The sequence below is a fragment of the Cynoglossus semilaevis genome, chromosome 7, assembly GCF_000523025.1.
Source record: "Cynoglossus semilaevis isolate Cse_v1.0 chromosome 7, Cse_v1.0, whole genome shotgun sequence".
Lineage (NCBI taxonomy): Eukaryota > Metazoa > Chordata > Actinopteri > Pleuronectiformes > Cynoglossidae > Cynoglossus > Cynoglossus semilaevis.
Window position 1 is genome coordinate 6,214,257 of NC_024313.1, and position 13,366 is coordinate 6,227,622.

General features: G+C 40.6%; 2 protein-coding genes and 1 long non-coding RNA gene across 5 annotated transcripts in view; 2 read left to right on the forward strand and 1 right to left on the reverse strand.

Moving 5' to 3' along the window:
* The window catches only part of LOC107988785 (uncharacterized), a 10,026-nt gene extending 5,128 nt beyond the window's left edge, over positions 1–4,898 (forward strand). The window contains exon 4 of the long non-coding RNA XR_001760267.2: positions 4,537–4,898. This is a non-coding gene — a long non-coding RNA (uncharacterized LOC107988785). The remainder of the gene's footprint in view (positions 1–4,536) is intronic.
* LOC103380944 (melanocortin-2 receptor accessory protein 2A-like) lies at positions 20–6,324 on the reverse strand. The gene is made up of 3 exons (XM_008313090.3): positions 5,255–6,324; positions 2,821–2,920; positions 20–2,420 (listed from the first exon to the last, which is right to left on the reverse strand). The coding sequence occupies exons 1-3, from the start codon at positions 5,370–5,372 to the stop codon at positions 1,928–1,930; spliced, it is 711 nt and encodes a 236-aa protein (XP_008311312.1). The 5' UTR covers positions 5,373–6,324; the 3' UTR covers positions 20–1,927.
* Positions 6,325–7,999: 1,675 nt separating this feature from the next.
* On the forward strand, positions 8,000–13,100 carry ripply2 (ripply transcriptional repressor 2). Of its 3 annotated transcripts, none has more exons than XM_025056627.1 (4): positions 8,000–9,386; positions 11,658–12,470; positions 12,565–12,635; positions 12,727–13,100. In XM_025056627.1, exons 2-4 carry the CDS (start codon positions 12,348–12,350, stop codon positions 12,902–12,904), a joined length of 372 nt encoding a protein of 123 aa, XP_024912395.1. In that variant the 5' UTR covers positions 8,000–9,386; positions 11,658–12,347; the 3' UTR covers positions 12,905–13,100. The 3 variants fall into 3 exon arrangements, with proteins under 3 accessions (XP_024912395.1, XP_024912396.1, XP_008311302.1); XM_025056628.1 differs by having other exon boundaries at positions 12,124–12,470; XM_008313080.3 differs by having other exon boundaries at positions 12,286–12,470.
* Positions 13,101–13,366: the final 266 nt, after the last annotated feature.

Sequence of the window (13,366 nt, forward strand, 5' to 3'; positions counted from 1 at the left end):
CTGTGCAATCATAGATGTCTGGGAGATATAACTCTGGCGTGCTAGTGTTTCCAGTTTTCATAGACTGTTTATACAGTTACACAGTTTCATTTAAAGAATGAATGTATCAACATACACTGAGTGATGTGTTGATTCGCTGTAAATCAGCACGTGAGGTGAAGCGTATAAAGTCCCAGCTTGTATTGATCTGCATCCTGTTGTGCTAATAAATTAGCTGAGCCGTGTAATGTGGTTAAGTGTGTAGTGGTGGATGTTGTGTCATTTTATGAATTGTTAAACTGTAGGCGCTCACATTCACTCGCCACATTTTCTTCACTGCTGATGTACGTTAAAACCGGTATTTTCTAAATATAATAATCAACGTTAATAAACGTTGGGTTTGAGGAGATGCAGATCATTTCTGAAATCGCTGAAAAGCCGAGCTTATATTTTTAATCCGATAAAGTGGCAGTAATTCAAGATGTTTAAGTCAGTTGTTCCCAAACCTTTTTGGCTTGTGATCCTTTCTTGTTAACATGTTAAAACGCTTCAGTCTGGCTGTTTTAAGGCTTTTTCTTTGCTGCCCCCTTCTGTCCAGGCTCAATGCTAAAGCCCCAGGATGTTTCCTCTCTCCATGGAGAAACTAAAAAAATGTATTTAACTTTATAATCAGAGTTTGGTAAAGTCAAGCCAGTGATTCCTTCATGTGCGTCTTCCACCTGTGTGCTCTTTTAAATCTGAATACAATTCACAGCTAGTTTTACCTCTTTTTTTTCCGTCCTTCTTACCTGTGAATGTATCTGTTCTGCTGATTCTGAAGTAGAAAACCACCGGTATCAAGACGTAGCATTAAATGCAAAATCTGTCAAACCAATTCTGTTTGTTCAGTCTGGCTTCAGTCCTTCAACAAACATTCTGCTACTCAACTTTTTCAATTTATTTTCACATCTAAAACCTTCAAAAGAGGACAGAACATTTGTACAGAAGCTGTTATGAAGTAACAACAGTGAGCACAGTTCAGTGGATGTTTACAGAGAACTGCTCTGTGTTTCCAGTGTGTTGTTGTCCAGTTGTTGTTTGTTTTTTGGCATACAGTCATCCCAAATTGACAAAAAAATGTTTGTCTAGAATTGTGTTACACCTGACTGAGAGTTCTTAAGTGTAATGGCAGTAATTGATAAAGCAGCAACAGGACTCTCAGAACTACTTTGTCAACACAAATTATTTACAGAATATCAATTAGAAAAGCATCGAAGCACATTAATACAATCAAACCCGACTTTTCCCTCACTAGGGCAGTCTCAAAACTGATTTTGCATTGGGTCATGTTGAAAAGAAAATGTCAAGATTCCAGAGGTGAATAAAAAAAACAGACAGTGGTGACATATCTCTAACATATGTTTCTCTGCCATGACTTTTCTCTGATTCTCACAGACTCATTTCGACCCAGAGACACTGAAATATGCTGCACTACAGGCAACTCAATTAAATTAATTAGTACATTTGAACCATGTTGATCCCATATTTGGGAAATTCTTGCAGATATGCTGTTAACAGGCTGCCCCAAGCAGGAACCAAGCGTGTGGTTCCCCTGGGAATCAAACCCAGGACACTCTGCTCGCTGCTTCCGAGGCAGGCATGCTAACCGCTACACTATGGAACTGTTAGTCTATGGGATGAAATAGTATTTCACAACACAGCTGCTTAAAATAGACAGTGGTTAGCCTTGCCTTTTGTTCCGTTGCTTTCTGTTTCATACTGAAAAGGTTGAAAAGACATCACACAGAGACAGTGACAAGGGAAATAGAGTTGAAGGTTCATAGAAAGTAAATGGATTTCCTCGCAGTAGAATTTAATCATATGCCTCTGTGTGGTAGTTTTTTTCTTTGAGGAAGAAAAGTAAAAGATATGATTATAACATTGTATTCATGGCTTTGTAAAAAGTGCATTAGTGAATGTCACAGCACACGTCCCTGGGGTAAGACTGGCGCTCCAGAACGATGGATGATTCGTCCTCCGTATCATCAGCCCCCGTTGAATTAGGCTCCATGTTCACATAGTTCGGGATGTTGAAAGGAGACAGGGAGGCACACTCTCTGTCTGTCTTACTCTCATCCATTATTTCCTTCAGAGATGGGTGTCCTCCAGCTGCCTCGACATCCTCCTCTATGTCATCCATCCCAGAGTAGCTGGTGCCTCCGTTTTGGCTGCAGGTTCCCTGCTGGGCTCCTCCATCTTTGTGGGTCTTCCCCACTCCTGTGGCTCCTGTGTTTCGCTGCGTCCCCTCAGCCTGATCCTCCTCTTTGATGTAGAAATGAAAATACGAGTGGGGTCCCATCAGCAGTGGTCGAGAGAAGGCTTTTTCATTTCTTTGCTGTGACACGGTGAAGTCGACCATGCAGCTGCCAGGTTGTTGACGTTTTTCAGCCGAGTCTGAATTTCTGTTGTAATGAAATTTTAAAAAAGTCTACTGTGATTGATGCAGTGATAAGGAGCAGGACGAGAGTAAAAATAATCACTGTAAGCATCATTGAGTACAGTCTGTTATTACTGGTGTTCACAAGATGAGGGAAAATAGGAAGGGTGCAATTAACATGTTTTTGCCCTATATTTTTTTTACCTCATGCTATTTAATGATACATAATGTTGCTTGTTATTGTCAACCATTTCTACTTTAACCTCCATGTATTTACTCAGTTTATCACAACTGCTCAATTATCACGTTTTGTTTCCCCCCTGCTCCTGTTTCTGTTAATTTGCTAATGCTCGCCACAGTGCTTCATACACGGAAACGGGAAAACGGGAAAACGGGAGCTCCAGCTTCTTCCTGTTGTTACTCACTCTTGATGTGGAGCTCCTGTCTTGGTGAGCAGCGTGAGGACGAAGAACATGAAGATAACAAACACAGCCAGTCCCACCCAAAAGCCGATGACGATAGAGTCTGAAATATATATATATAAAAGGAAGCATTAATAACATGTAAGAAAATAAAGGTCTCTGGAAAAATTCCAATCATCTGACTGAGGTTAGATCCTAAAATTTTGATTGGAAGAAGATCCGGGTTGCCCTCTTATCTGGGATATCCATTTTTATTTGTATAAAAGGTAAAACAGTACAATATTATCCCCTGTTTCTCAGACTTGGATCTTAAAGAGTGAAGACTTTACTCCACTTTTAAACCACTTTAGACTCGGCCCAGTCAGCAAAAACCTTTCTTTTCTGACTTGACTACGACACAGTTTCAGAGCTGGGGAGGGGGTGGGGACAATTGCAGCACAAAGTAAAAATTAAATTTAGGGGTTGGAAGTCCTAGGACCCTGACTTAGTCTGTGATATGACTGTAGATTGAGCCTTAACCAAAGGGTATTATAATTAGCAGGGTAAATTATACAGGACCAGGGCATTTCAAAGACCAGATGTCAAGGCGTCTTAAAGAACCTGTGACACGTTTCTTCTGTTATTCTACAGCATTCCTCACTGTGAACTCCTAGAAGCTTTTTTTGTGGTCACTCATTACAGCTCTTTGTTTGTAATAACAACAGAGCAGCAGTGTTCCAAAGGCCGACTAATGACGCCAAAACATCATTAACTTGGAGGGGTCGGGGGGGGGGGGCATTATGAGTTACATCATGTCATTGTCATTCAAACATGAGTTGTGCAAAACAAAAATAAGGGGCTGCATGTACTGCAGTGGTGACTTGGTGGTTAAGGAAGCAGACTTGGGGCTGGAAGGTTTCAGTTTCGACTCCACCAGCTGACAAGTTACCACCGGGTGATTAAGGTGCTGCCCCCTGCTGACTTAGGTGATGGGTAAAATGCAGAGGTCACATTCCGTTGCGTGTGCAGTGGTGTGTTATAGTTCACTTTTACACATGTGCATATATTTTCATCTTGTTCTGGTAGGTTTTGGTTTTAGCGTTTCCTTATAAAAGATACTTTGGATCAGTGTATGTAAATAATTCTGAGTGATTTTTGTTTGACTCATGTCCTGGACGTAACTGGAAACACTGTTGCAATGTTACTTTTAAAATCTTGAATTGTGATTGTGGTTATTTTCTAGTCTGGTGTCTGGTCTGACAGTAAAACACATTGAACCATCCTTTACACACTGACACTCTGAGTAAATGCTGCTGCAGAATAAATAGTCCATCAATGTACAGACAGCCCAACAGTGCTTGTTATTCCTGAGGTTAGAGGCCGTTCTGTCTGTGATGTCCCTCATGACACCACACATCACTGCCTGCAGCGCTGCATCACTTCACGGACACCGTGCTCCTTAATGCACTGGAGAAAGTTCAGTATATGTTGGAGACTTGGAGAAAAACTGTATTAAAAATAGAAATTAGCAACAGAATAAATATAACACACGGAATCAATGGAGTGGAGTGTGAGGGTTCAATAATAAATGAGTGTAAAATTAGAATTAGACATGACTTATGCACACAGTTGTTCTCTGCCCGGATCTACGATCATACAGATGACACAGGACTTTGTTTTCTAACCTTAAGGAAGAAGAAGAAGAAGAATCACCTTTGACCTCTCTCTCTTTTTTATCAGGGGTTGCCAAGGTGGTCTGAAGTCTGAGTTTCTACACCCTTCCTGATGCACCCCTATCTGAACCTGGAGACTGTGAGGTAAAATCCATGTATTCATATTATCGCAAGTGGCGCCCCCCTGTGGAGGTCCCTGTGGATGGTTGTGGTCATCCTTGTAAAATAAAGGTAAAGATAAAGTAGGTGAGGCCATACGGAGCATTCTCACATAAAGCCTGAAAAAATTTGGTTTACAGAAATAATGAGGCTTGAATTATTTTATATGTAAATGATATATTTTCATGTATTTTCAGTTTATGTCACTGTTCCATTTTAAGACCCCAGTCTACAATCCTATTCATATAAATAGACAACAGCTCATTCACTCAGGGATCATACCATGCTACAATCCTATTCATATAAATAGACAAACAGCTCATTCACTCAGGGATCGTACCATGGATATTCATGCTGTAAGGCAAGCGCACTGACCACTCTTCCACTGTGTGGGCCCCTGTGTCCATAATTGTATAAAATACAAACACCAACATTTGTCCTAAATACATATTTACTTGAACTCGTACCAGAACCTATAGTGACTGAGGTCCCACTCCTCAGCAGGACCAGAATCTGATTCTCACAAGGTCCTAGAAAAACTATCAGTGAGTCATCAGGAGTGTTCTTAAATAGGTACCATAACAAAACACCACACACACAGAGTCACTACGGATTTATCTGCTTACATCTGTGCGCTTTCAGACCCTCAAAAGACACGGGCTCCTCGTCATCGTAATATTCGTACTGCCACACGTAATCGCCGCGTCGTGCGCTGGTTTGGCTCCGGTTGTGAAGGTCGGACATTTCGAATGTATATGCCTCGCTACAGCAGTTTACATCAACCCCGGGGAACACATTTCTGTTGAGACAAAACTACTCCAGGCTGCAGATGGCGCATTAAGTTCTTTTAAAAAAAAATCCAACCCGTAATTCCCTCCAACGACGCGTGTTTCCTGTGCGCAAATGTGGAAATCACTGGATGGAATTCTTGGATGTTCCTGCCCGCGTTCTCCCTGCTGAGCCTCGGAATTTAAAAAAGGGTGATGAGGAGCAGGATGATCGATGGCTTTACTCCCTCCGGTTCCGGCTTTAAATGATGAAAAGTCAGTGAGTTGGCGATGTTCAGTGCGCGTCACCGTCTCCATTCATCTGCACCGAGACTGAGACGTGCGCTCCACACACGCTGGCTATGACCGAGCCTCCAGTGGATGGAGGCTCGTACCCTGACCACGTGACAAAAAAGATAATTAAGACTTCTTTACTTCAGTTTACTCAGAGGAACATACGAACATACATATTTACCACGATTTTCATCGATTAATCGTGATAAATTGATTAGGTAGCACCGAAAATATGATGACAAAATGTTTATCAAATGTTATAACTTTAATGTCAAACAAGTTGTAAGTTTACAGGAATATATTGCATATATATATATATATATACAGTATATATATATAAATATATATATATATATATACTAGTTATTTCATAGTTTTATGACAAAAAACTTTTTGAGTTTTAGATGAAAAATGACTCTATTAAATTGGAACTGTGTTATAAATAAGGTATAAAATTCAATTCAGGCCACGGCCGGTGAAAAATGTGTACAGTGTGATAACACCGTCACTCCTGCAGGGCCCAGTATACAGTACTTAGAGTGAGGAGCATTTACACTATAGATGTGAAAGGTAAGATTTGGAGAAAATGTGCAGCCGACCCGACACAGAGGGTCTGTACCAGTTTCTTGGTTGCATCGAAAATGTGCAGCCGACCCGACACAGAGCGTCTGTACCAGAAACTCGCCTGAAACACGCCACAGAATAATAATAATAATAAATAAAAAAAACAGATGAAGAAGAATTGATCCAGTTAGACGTTTTACGTCACTGTGACTCTGCACTGGCCTTAATTAAGGAGGAGATGAGTTTGAAGTCTGGGTTCCTGAAAGGCTCTCCACAGTCCATAGTTTTTGCCCTGAAGATTCTTCAGATCAATAATGCATAACTAATTGGCACAGGCCAGACACGAGCCTCAGGGATCCTCCGCTCTCCTTCAAAGTGTTGCTTTGTTCTTCTGTGAGGACGCATCGAACACCATATCAGGAGCACAGCACCTAAAATAAAATAAAATAAATAAGTACTTCAGACCCACCATCACCGTCACAAACAGAACCAGTGTGAATATACTGTAGAACAGCAGTGTATAAAACAACTCAAAGACCTACTAACCCTGTTGGGAATGTGATTCCCCTGTGTACCACTAGAGGGGGCTCAAGTGCCACCAGTTGTAGGCGTACCCTACTTTGAAAACCACTGCTTCAGTGAAAACCCAATAAAAAGGTTTTGGCGAAATGAAACAAGTTCTCCAGTTTAATGTTGTAACGCATCATCATTCTGGCTGCTGGCCAAAAGTTTATATTATTTCATTCTCTAAAATATTTTTTTTTTCTGGCTGATGTTCATCCACCAATAGGATTTGTCTTGATTGGTGGCTTCAAGCCTCTGCAGGTTTGTCTCTGGCAGCCAGTATGTGTGTATGAGTGTGTGTTTCGATACTGACTGTAATTTGCATTCAGTATTCACCGCTGGTTAGACTGACAGAGCACACATTACGCAATCATTTAGTTTTAAATATGCATGTAATGGATTAGTTCAGTCCAACTGTTCTGTCGCTCCGAGGAAGGTTAGAAAACCGGGGAAACAGTCGCTCTCTGAGCTTCCACTGATGTGATAATGGAACAGGGTAATGGCTTGACATAAGAGGTCTTCAACAAGGAGCTGGAACAAGCCCTGCTGGTCTGTGGAGGAACTGCAGGGTGTTGTGTTTTTTTTAATGATTATTATTTGAGTGTTTTCCAGCCATTCTCTTTTCTACATAATTAATTGCACTTAATAACACATTTATTTTTAATGGCTCAAAACAACACATCAATTTATGCATAGCAGCTGCGCCGTCATTAGTCATTTCACATTTATACTTCAATTAAAGCCATTAATTGGATTGGCTTGTGTGCCAGAGAGTCATGCAGGTGACAGGTGATCTTGGCTACTGCAGTGGTGTTCTGAATTTGTATCAGTCACAATATTTTTGGCTTAGTATTGAACGCAAAATAACAAGGTTCTGTGTTATTCATGGTACCAGGTCCAGTTGAAGTCAGTTTGGGCGTCCTCAGCCCTGCAGAATGTCGATGACTCCTGCTTCACATTATTAATCCCAGGTTTCAGGATTTGACCCATGGAAGACAGTAGTATTGAGTTTTACTCTAACAGGCAAAAACCTCTGTCCTGCACGTTGGCTGTCGTCAATATGTGATGCTGAGCGCGACCTTTCACTGACTGTCTTCAAACTGTGAATCAAGAATTAACAGAAGTTAGCTTTCAAACCTGCTGCGAAGAACCCGCGAGGAGCTGATGCTGCTGGTGCTGGATGCTGCACTGGTCGACTCCAGAACACATCCACAGTCAGACTCCACAGCCGTCTGCCTAGGGATGGGATTTGTTTGGGTTTTTTTCGTCGGTTTTTAGAAATTATAATACTAGGAAGTCCTTCCAGCAGAGCAGAACTGTCTGAAGAACGTAAGTGTTCAGCTGCTTTGGACCGAGGGGGGAAAGGATTTTATCTGGAGGTGACAAACAGAAACCAGGGCTGTCTCTTTTTACCCTATATTTAAATATCCCTTCAAAGTTAGGTGCTTCCAGTACCAAGGCCACATGGGAAGAAGAGTTCATATTTTAACATGTATTAATCTCCACGCGCTCTTATGCTTCATGTTCATGTTGATGAAGGTGAGGATAAAAAAAACACTGAGTTTCTCTCCATAAACACAAACCGTTTGACTCCTGGTTTTCCCCCCACAGACTTTACCCCCGTGGCTCGTGCTATCTAAATTGATTCTCAGATGTGCTGTGATATTTTTCCGTGGTGAGGAGCCTTTCCTGATCTGGGTTTATCATCCCACACCAGAAGCAAGGTTGATATTAATGCAGAGGGAGGAAAAGAGCAGGCGCTCGTCTGTTGATCTTTTCCTTCCTTTGCTCCTGAAGTCTTTGTCCTCCACGGTCCCTGACTGCAGTGACTGTTAATTAAAGAGGCGGAGAGGTTGAGATAAGGTGTTTAAGGACTGGTCTGAAAAAACCCCAGCAGGGATTTAATAACAGACACTGGAGAACATTTGGCATTTACTGTGTATTGTGTTGTGAAATGTTGACCTTTACAAGTTTACTAGTCGCTTTATTAGTTATCCAGCTTTTTAATGTTAATGCTGTTGATGCACAGCATTTTCTATGATAATATTACTATAATTTTTCACTCCAGCTCATGTTTGTGTCACATTGTGGTATTTGTGTTGGTGCCGTAGTATCATTTAAAAAAAAGAAAAGCTGAAGGAAGTTTGTTTCAGGGCATTGATTTTATTAAATACTCCTTATTAAATGAGAGAAAACATTTGTTGGAGCAACATCTAACACAACACACAGAACACTGGCTAACCTTGTTCCACGACACCCGCGCCTCAAGTTAATGATATTATTTTTAAAAATGATTGAGACCATGTTTTCCTCCCATCCGTTTTCCGTAAATGATCTGAGTGACCCTCTGCACAGGGCTGTCCATTTCAGATTTATCAATTTCATGGCTCAGGTCAAGTAGTACTGGTCAAGCATTTTGTGACATTACTTTTAATTTGTCCTCTGTATCATGTTTATCTCCCCCCACCACCGGGAAACGGTTACCAAGGGAACACTCCAAACTTCTATTAAACCACGATGTGACTCACTCTGACTGAACTTCTGTGAATCGTACCAACTGGAGTCATAGGTAAGTCAGGACTCGCTCACAGAAGCAGCAGCAAAAACATATATTTGTTGAATCAAAAACACTGATGCATTCCTGATATACTGACGGAAAACAAAACAAGCCAAAATAGGTTTATTAATATCCTGAAGATCCGAGGCTCAAAACACACGGTTGACAAATCCCTCAGGCTTCTGTGTTAAACATCTGTATCAAACACCTTGACTAAATGACTGTATTATAAATCCTTTGAGAAGATGCTGTTTCCTTAATTAAAATGTAAATTAAAAAAAAACCCTCATCAGTTGGACTTTTTCTCTTACCTGCGACTGTGTTTCCTGTTAGATAACCTTCATACTTACTCATCAATGCAGCTGCTCAGAGGTCAAGGCTGCTGTGCCCTGGAATACATTGGAGAAATAATCCTGCATGACAACAGTTCGTTCGATGTGTCCGCTTCTAAATGACAAAGTACACGATCAATTTAAACCTAACCTGCCGAGCTCATTGGTCAGGGAAATATCCACTGTTTAATATCCACTGTCATTGGTCAGGGAAATATCCACTGTTTTTGTAAATCTGTATCAAAATCAGATTATTTCTTTTCCCTGATTTGTTACATCAGTAAAAAAGTCCCAGAGAGTTTATAAAGAGATTATGTTAGATTAAAACAATTACACAACACTTAAAGCCTTGGTTGTAGTCGGCTAGAGATAGATGAGGACGGGAATAGTCGAAGGTTGTGCAATAAAGTAGTTCAAATGTATTTAAAATAGAAACTGCTGTTACAGTATCTTCCATAATGGAAATAAAGATTGATAAGATACTCATTAAGTAGACGAAAATGTTTCATTTGGGAAACTGAGTGGCATCCAACTGCAGTATGTTTGTGGAAAGCTGCAGGAGTGTGATAACAGAGGGGGTCGGGAGGGGGGGGTGTTGAAACTGTTTTTTTGTTTGTTTGTTTGTTTTTTCTTGCCTGTGTTGCCATGGAGAGAGAATTGTGTGACATGACTTCAAGATTCAGAGAAGAGACAATCACTTGAGCAGAAGAGGGGGAATTAAATAGTAATAGACAACTGGACATGTTGAAGATGAAGTGAAAGTGGTTTCAGGGAAGGGTTCGTTTAGAAAAAGATGGGATTTGACCCATCAGACACTCCAGCAAGTCCAGCTTTGTGTTTTGGTGTTGACTCTAAAACCCCAGGATTTACTTCCTGTCTAAAGTCAAAGAGCTGGAATCAAACTCCTAACCTCTTAGCTGTGAGGCAGCCCCCAGCCCGCTGTCCTCTAGCTGTTCAGTGATGACGCAGCACCATCAAGCACATCCATTACAGTATGTGCAGGAAGGTAAAGTGAGGGATGTAAAAGGCAGGAAGTGACTGTAATCTGAAGACGATAATGAACGAGAACAAAGACCAATCACAGCTGCTGATGAGTCATGGCGTCATTTTCAACCACACGGACTGATTCACTGCAGGTTTATTATACTTATTTTTAGCAGGATGTAAAGTCAGGGATTTATTTGGTTCCTGAGGAGTCATTTGTCAAGTTTCTCCAAATCTAAATGAATTTTTAATTCACATTTGATCGTGGAAATTAGATTTGGTATATTTGTTTTCCAGCCAATGTATTTGAAAAAAAAAGTGTCACTTGATGACGCTCCCTTACAGTGGTTCCCACTTACATTTGTGTGTACGATGTATTATTATGCGTATTTACAGTGTCCTGTATGTAAAGAACATGAAGGTACACTGTTATGTTTCTTTTAAAACAAATACTTTAATAATGTTTTATCATCACATTCATTTTTTGAATCTCACTCCTGTTTATGATTATTCTATATTTCACCATGAATTCTACACTGGATATAAATAATAAAATCAAAAGGTTTTACAGTATTGGCACATCGAGTATAACACTATTCCCTGTGCTATTATAGAGCAGCATAAAGATCCACACTGCCCCCTACAGGAAAAGCGTGAGAAAAGACAAACCTTTTTCTTCAGTTAAAGTCGTGTTACCCAGATGACAAACTTTTGGACTTTGTCTTTGTATTTCTCTTCTTTTTGGTAAATTTCTTCCGTTTCTTCTTCTTCTGTTTTAATTGCAACAGTTTATGTTGCGTTTGAGGCGCTTTAGGATCTGCAGTTTTGTTGTTATTTGATTTTATTTTAATTTATTTAATAATTAAGTATACTTTCTATTTATGGTTTTCATTCGTCATTGCCATCTTTCAAATGCAATCTGTGCCCCCATCCCCTCTCCCCGACCCCTGGTGTTGGATAAATAAAGGGACTGACGCGTGTCGACCCCTCCCCACACCCCCACGAAGAACACGAGCCTCCTTCGTCAACACGACCCAGCGGGCACAGGCATCAGGGCACGTGTTTCTTCACACCTTGAGTCCAAATGGTTGGAGACAGAGAGTTACTGAAGGGGAGGGGGCTAGAGTTCAACCACTGTTGTTATTATTGTATTTATTTCTGATGGACACAATAAAGCATGAATATACAAAAGGCAGCATCTTAATATTTAAGTTGAAGTTAGTTTAATAATATATCTATATTTATAATATATCTGGGGACAAAGACAAACATATTTTCTGGATCTTTAGGGCTCAATATTCGTTATGTATGATATATATTTATTATTATTATTAATCCAAAATTAGAAACACGTGATATTTAAAGGCCATTTGACATTAATTCGTAGCAAAATCATTTTCTTGTATGAAGTTTTCTGTATATCCAAAATGAAGGAGTAAAGTGACCAAATGCTCGAAGTTTGCCGACGTGTGACTTTGCACCTCACCATCGTGGCGCATGGCGACACTTGGAGACGTGTCCAGGCGCAATTTGGCACCACAGCCCCCCTCCCGGACTGGGCTCTGGTATAAATAGAGATGTTTCCTCCTCTGCAGCCACACATCCTCTCTGGGACTGTACTGACTGACAGCAGGAAAACTAACTTCCACCAGGAATCATGGAAACTCTAACTGCGAACGGATTATCCTCTGTTTTTACTGGAAACAAGGCGGTTACGCAGCAGCGTCGTCTGTGGAGACCGTGGACCGTGGAAGAGGAGAAGAGAAGTGATTCACATCAGGTGGGTTTACACGACTGCTCTGGGCATTTGAAGGTTTTTAAAAATCTGAGTTTAAAAAAAAATCTAACAACTTCCTTCTCTCTGAAATTTCCAGATTCCTTCACTTCAAGGTGACTTTTCTGACGCCAAGTTTTCAAAAACGCTCCAAATCTCTCACCCAGTGAAGTAAGTCTGCTTTATTATTTACCATGAAAGAACACACGATGTCCAGCTGTGATGACCTCGTACTCATCGCTGTTTTCCTCTCTTTTTATAGGCTGTACTGGCCCAAGTCCAAATGCTTCGATTACCTGTACCAGGACGCCGAGATTCTCCTCCGTAACTACCCGGTCCAAGCGACCATCTGCCCGTACGAAGAGGGCAGCAGTGATGAGGAGAGTGATGATGAGGAAGAGGAGGACATGGACAAGGACATGGACATGGACTGTCAGTGAAGACTGACTGCGGACTGTTGTAGCCATTTAAAATCTAAAATATTTGTCTTAATTTATTAATTTCTGTAAATATGTGTATATAGATTATTTGTTTTTATTTCTACACCAAAGAAGAATGTAAATGTTTAAGTTATTAACCTCACATTTCTACCTCTATTTTGTATTTTGCTGAGCTCTGCAATAAAATACGTAAAATATATTTCCTTGTTTTGGGTCCGTTTGGTGTCTGGAGTGAAGTGAAAAACTTTTTTTAAATTTTTGGTGTCTGGAGTGAAGTGAAAAACTTTGATTTCATTTCATTAATTTATTTTTAACTTTAAGAGTCAACTTTCTTAAACTCCATCTGCCTGCTGTTCCCAGGGATAAGTGCAAAGCCATAAACGCAGCATTTCCTGCGCTTTAGCGCCTTCAGTGTGGAAAAACCGTGTCATGTGGAAGGTGCTAACTGAGCACATGTTGATC